Raw genomic sequence first — 4,580 nt, forward strand, 5'->3', positions numbered from 1 at the left:
AATTTGTATGAACACAGCCTCAGGTCCTAATTTGTACGAACACAGCCACAGGTCCTAATTTGTACGAACACAGCCACAGGTCCTAATTTGTATGAACACAGCCGCAGGTCCTAATTTGTATGAACACAGCCTCAGGTCCTAATTTGTACGAACACAGCCGCAGGTCCTAATTTGTACGAACACAGCCGCAGGTCCTAATTTGTATGAACACAGCCGCAGGTCCTAATTTGTACGAACACAGCCGCAGGTCCTAATTTGTACGAACACAGCCACAGGTCCTAATTTGTATGAACAAAAACGCAGGTCCTAATTTGTTCGAACACAGCCGTAGGTCCAAACTTGTATGAACACATCCGCAGGTCGAAATTTGTATGAACACAGCCGCAGGTCCTAATTCGCATGAACACAGCTGCAGGTCCTAATTTGTAAGAACACAGCCACAGGTCCTAATTTGTATAAACACAGCTGCAGGTCCTCATTAAGTAAGAACACAGCCAATGCACATGGTTGCAGCATGCTGGGAGCAGAGTTAAAGCAGGCTATGAGAAGGCAATACAGTTTGTCCTTACTCCCTGTTAAATGCTCTCTGAAGAGCGATTTGAAAGTGGGTCAGTCTTCAGAGACCAAAGCACATGTGAACAAACCCTTAATTATTCATTTAAATGGTTTTTACAATTACCCCCCCCCCTCACACATACTGTACATACAACCCCCCCCTCCTCACACATACATACATATACAATGCAGCCCCCCCCCCGCCCATCTTTCCAGATAGAGAACAGGAAGGGTTCTTGTATAGGAATCCTATTGTCTGGCACATTGGGATTGCAGGCTGTGGGTGGCCAGCTGAGGCATTGCTGCAGAGGCAGCCGGCAAGCTTCCGGTATATTCTGGTGCTATGGCTGCAGGTGGCTGGAGATGAATGTGTCCGATATCTCCAGCAATCCTACGTTGTGTCCAGCCTTGTCTAGGGACAGGTTCAGTTTGTCTTTAAACATCTATAAAAGTTCATTTTACAATGTGACTGTGAGCTGCAGCCGGCAAGCTTCCGGTATATTCTGGTACCATGGCTGCAGGTGGCTGGAGATGAATGTGTCCGATATCTCCAGCAATCCTACGTTGTTTCCAGCCTTGTCTAGGGACAGATGGTTCAGTTTGTCTTTCAACATCTATAAAAGATCATTTTACAATGTGACTGTGAGCTGCAGTCGGAAATAGATGGTGACGTGTCCATTGACTTAAAAAGTAAAATGAATTTGAGTCACATCTTGTCCTCCATCTACAGGTGACTGGTTCTGACTCCAACCAAATGCCATGGTGGGTACCTGGAATTCCACCTTCTACCGATCTCACAATGGATTCACCTTGTTGGGGTTCCCTGGAGTCCTTCAGTTCAGAAGTCTCCTATTCATCCCATTTCTCCTTCTCTTTATAATCATTTTATTGACCAACAGCGTCATCATCCATACGGTGAGGAAAGAGAGCTCCTTGCACGCTCCGATGTATATTCTCATCTCACTATTGTCCATCACCTACATCTGTAGCTCCACCAGCATAATGCCCAAGATGCTCCTTGGCTTCCTCTTTGGCATGAACCAGATCACCCTCATTGGCTGCTTGATTCAAATGTTCTTCATCTACTTCACCATCATGATGGACTGCAATGTTCTTCTGATGATGGCTCTGGATCGGTACATCGCCATTTGCAAGCCGCTGAGCTACCACACTATTATGACCAGGAGAATGTTGCTTTGTCTCACGGTTCTATCTTTTATAAGGTGTGTGACTTTCATCGGTCCCGTCATCTATCTGGCCTCCACAGTCCATTTCTGTGGCTCCAATACCATCCACCATTTTGCTTGTGAGCACATGGCCCTGCTGAGCTTGGCTTGTAGTAACGTCACCAAAAACAAGATTGTGGGCCTGAGCATGCGAGTGATCTCCATGATAGTGGACCTATCCTTCCTCTCCATCTCCTATGGCACCATCATTTGTGCCGCACTGAAGATCTCCACTGGAACACTCAGGAACAAGGCTCTGCACACGTGTGGGACTCACATCCTGGTCATCTTGGTTGTCTACTTCTTCAGGCTCTCCTCCTCCATCGTGTACCGGGTATCGAAATCAGTGACCCAAGACACCCACAATCTTCTCAGTGCCGCCTATTTACTGGCCCCTGCCCTGGCCAATCCACTGATTTATGGCCTGAGGACCAACGAGATCAGACTCCGAATGCTGAAAATGGTCAAAAAACAGAATTCATTGATGGAATGAAATCGATGGGTGTGTCCTAGAAAATAAAGTTTTATGACAAAACCAAGATGGAGGATCTGAGACTACTGATATATATTTGGCAATCTCTTGTACATGACTCTTGGGGAAGTCTCAGTTTATCATCTCTAATATTCCCCATTCTTAGTATTCCCTCTAGCAGTCGGTCAAACTAGAACGTCCAATACATGAGGCACCTGGCTCTGGATGCTGTAATCTCTTGGCACCAGGGCCAGGACAAGAGGGGGGGCAGAGGGGGAACCTTCCCCGGGCACTGAATGTATGTGCCGTGGGGATGCACTGGGAGCTCCCCTCTATCTGCCTCTCCATAACAGGAGTAACTCCAGTGTCACTCCTGTCAGCAGCGATTTTGTTTTATTTTGTGTGGAGCGTGGTGGCACTCTGTACTGCTACCACTGGCACCAACCCTCTGCTCCTTGCCAGCAGCCATCACTTATAAACAAAAAAGCTGAGTCCATGATTACATATGACACAGCAAACCTCAAGTTACAGCGCCTCCTCAGTTCTGGAGAAACAGCTGCCAGTAGGCTAGGCGTGGAGCAACCTGTGGTAGTGCTGTACTGGTGACTGTAGGAGGAGGGGGAAGTTCTGTGTATTGGGGGGCTAAGAGGTGGGAGGATCTCTCTTTACTTGGGGTGCTAAGAGGTGGGGGGGAGATCTGTGTATTCGGAGGGTGCTAGGAGTTGGGGGAACTCTGTGTATTGGGGGGGGCGGGTAGGAGGTGCAGGGGAACTTTGTGTACTTGGAATGCTAGAAGGTGTTCGGGAGCTCTCTTTATTGGGGAGTTCTAGGAGGTGTGGGGGAGCTCTATGTATTGGGGAGTGCTAGGAGGTGTGGGGGAGCTCTGTGTATTGGGGGTGCTAGGAGGTGTGGGGAGCTCTGTGTATTGGTGGGTACTAGGAGGCAGGGGGAGCTCTGTGTATTGGTGGGTACTAGGAGGTGGGGGGAGCTCTGTGTACTTGGAGTGCTAAGAGGTGGGGGAGCTCTGTGTATTGGGGGCTAGGATGTGTGAGGGAGCTCTGTGTACTTGGAGTGCTAGGAGGTGTGGGGGAGCTCTGTGTACTTGGAGTGCTAGGAGGTGTGGGGGAGCTCTGTGTATTGGTGGTGCTAGTAGGTGGGGGATCTCTGTATACTTGGGGTGCTGGGAGGCGGGGGGAAGATCTGTTAATTGGGGAGTGTTAGGAGGTGGGGGAGTTTTGTGTATTGGGGGTGCTAGGAGGTAGGGGGAGCTCCCACCCACCTACTAGCACTTCAAGTACACAGAGCTCCCCCCCACCTCCTATCACCCCCAATACACAGAGCTCCCCCACCTCCTAGCACCCTCCCAATACACAGAGCTTCCCCCACCTCCTAGCACCCTCCTAATAAACAGAGCCCCCACCTCCTAGCACCCTCCCAATACACAGAGTTTCCCCCCACCTCCTAGCACCCTCCCAATACACATAGCTCCCCCCACCCCCTAGCACCCCTAATACAAAGAGCTCCCCCCACCTCTTAGTACTCCCCAATACACAGAGCTCCCCCTACCTCCTAGCACTCTACCAATAGGCAGAGCTCCCCCACCTCATAGCACCCCAAGTACACAGAGCTCCCTCGACCTCCTAGCACCCACCCCCCCCCCAATACACAGAGTTCCCCCCACCTCTTAGCACTCCCCAATAGACATCATCACCATCACCTCATAGCACCCTCCCAATACACAGAGCTCCTCCCAGCTCCTAGCACTCTCCCAATACACAGAGCTCCCATCACCTCATAGCACCCTCCCAATACACAGAGCTCCCCCCACCTCCTAGCACTCTCCCAATACACAGAGCACCCATCACCTCATAGCACCCCCAGTACACAGAGCTCCCCCCACCTCCAAGCACCCCCAATACAAAGAGCTCCCCCACACCTACTAGAACTCCAAGTACACAGAGCTCCCCCACACTTCCTAGCACTCTCCCAATACACAGAGCTCCCCCCAGTTCCTAGCACCCTTCCAATACACAGAGCTCCACCACCTCCCAGTACCCCCAGTACACAGAGCTCCCCCCATCTCCTAGCACCCCCTAATAAACAGAGTTCCCATTACCTCATAGCGGCCTTCCTCTACGCAGAGCTCCCCTACCTCCTAGCACCCCCAATACTCAGAGCTCCCATCACCTCATAGTACCCCCAGTACACAGAGCTCCCCCCACATCTTAGCACTCCCTAATAAACAGAGCTCCCATCAACTCATAGCACCCCCAGTACACAGAGCTCCCACCACCTCCAAGCACCCTCCCAATACACAGAGCTCCCCT

General features: G+C 50.8%; 1 protein-coding gene across 1 annotated transcript; it reads left to right on the forward strand.

Moving 5' to 3' along the window:
* Positions 1–1,314: 1,314 nt before the first annotated feature.
* On the forward strand, positions 1,315–2,274 carry LOC309548402 (olfactory receptor 52K1-like; the record flags this gene model as incomplete). The annotated part of the gene is made up of 1 exon (XM_082248341.1): positions 1,315–2,274. The coding sequence occupies one exon, from the start codon at positions 1,315–1,317 to the stop codon at positions 2,272–2,274; it is 960 nt and encodes a 319-aa protein (XP_082104467.1).
* Between the last annotated feature and the right edge of the window lie 2,306 nt (positions 2,275–4,580).

Source organism: Pelophylax lessonae (genome assembly GCF_965119305.1).
Source record: "Pelophylax lessonae genome assembly, chromosome: 2".
NCBI classification, from domain to species: Eukaryota; Metazoa; Chordata; class Amphibia; order Anura; family Ranidae; genus Pelophylax; species Pelophylax lessonae.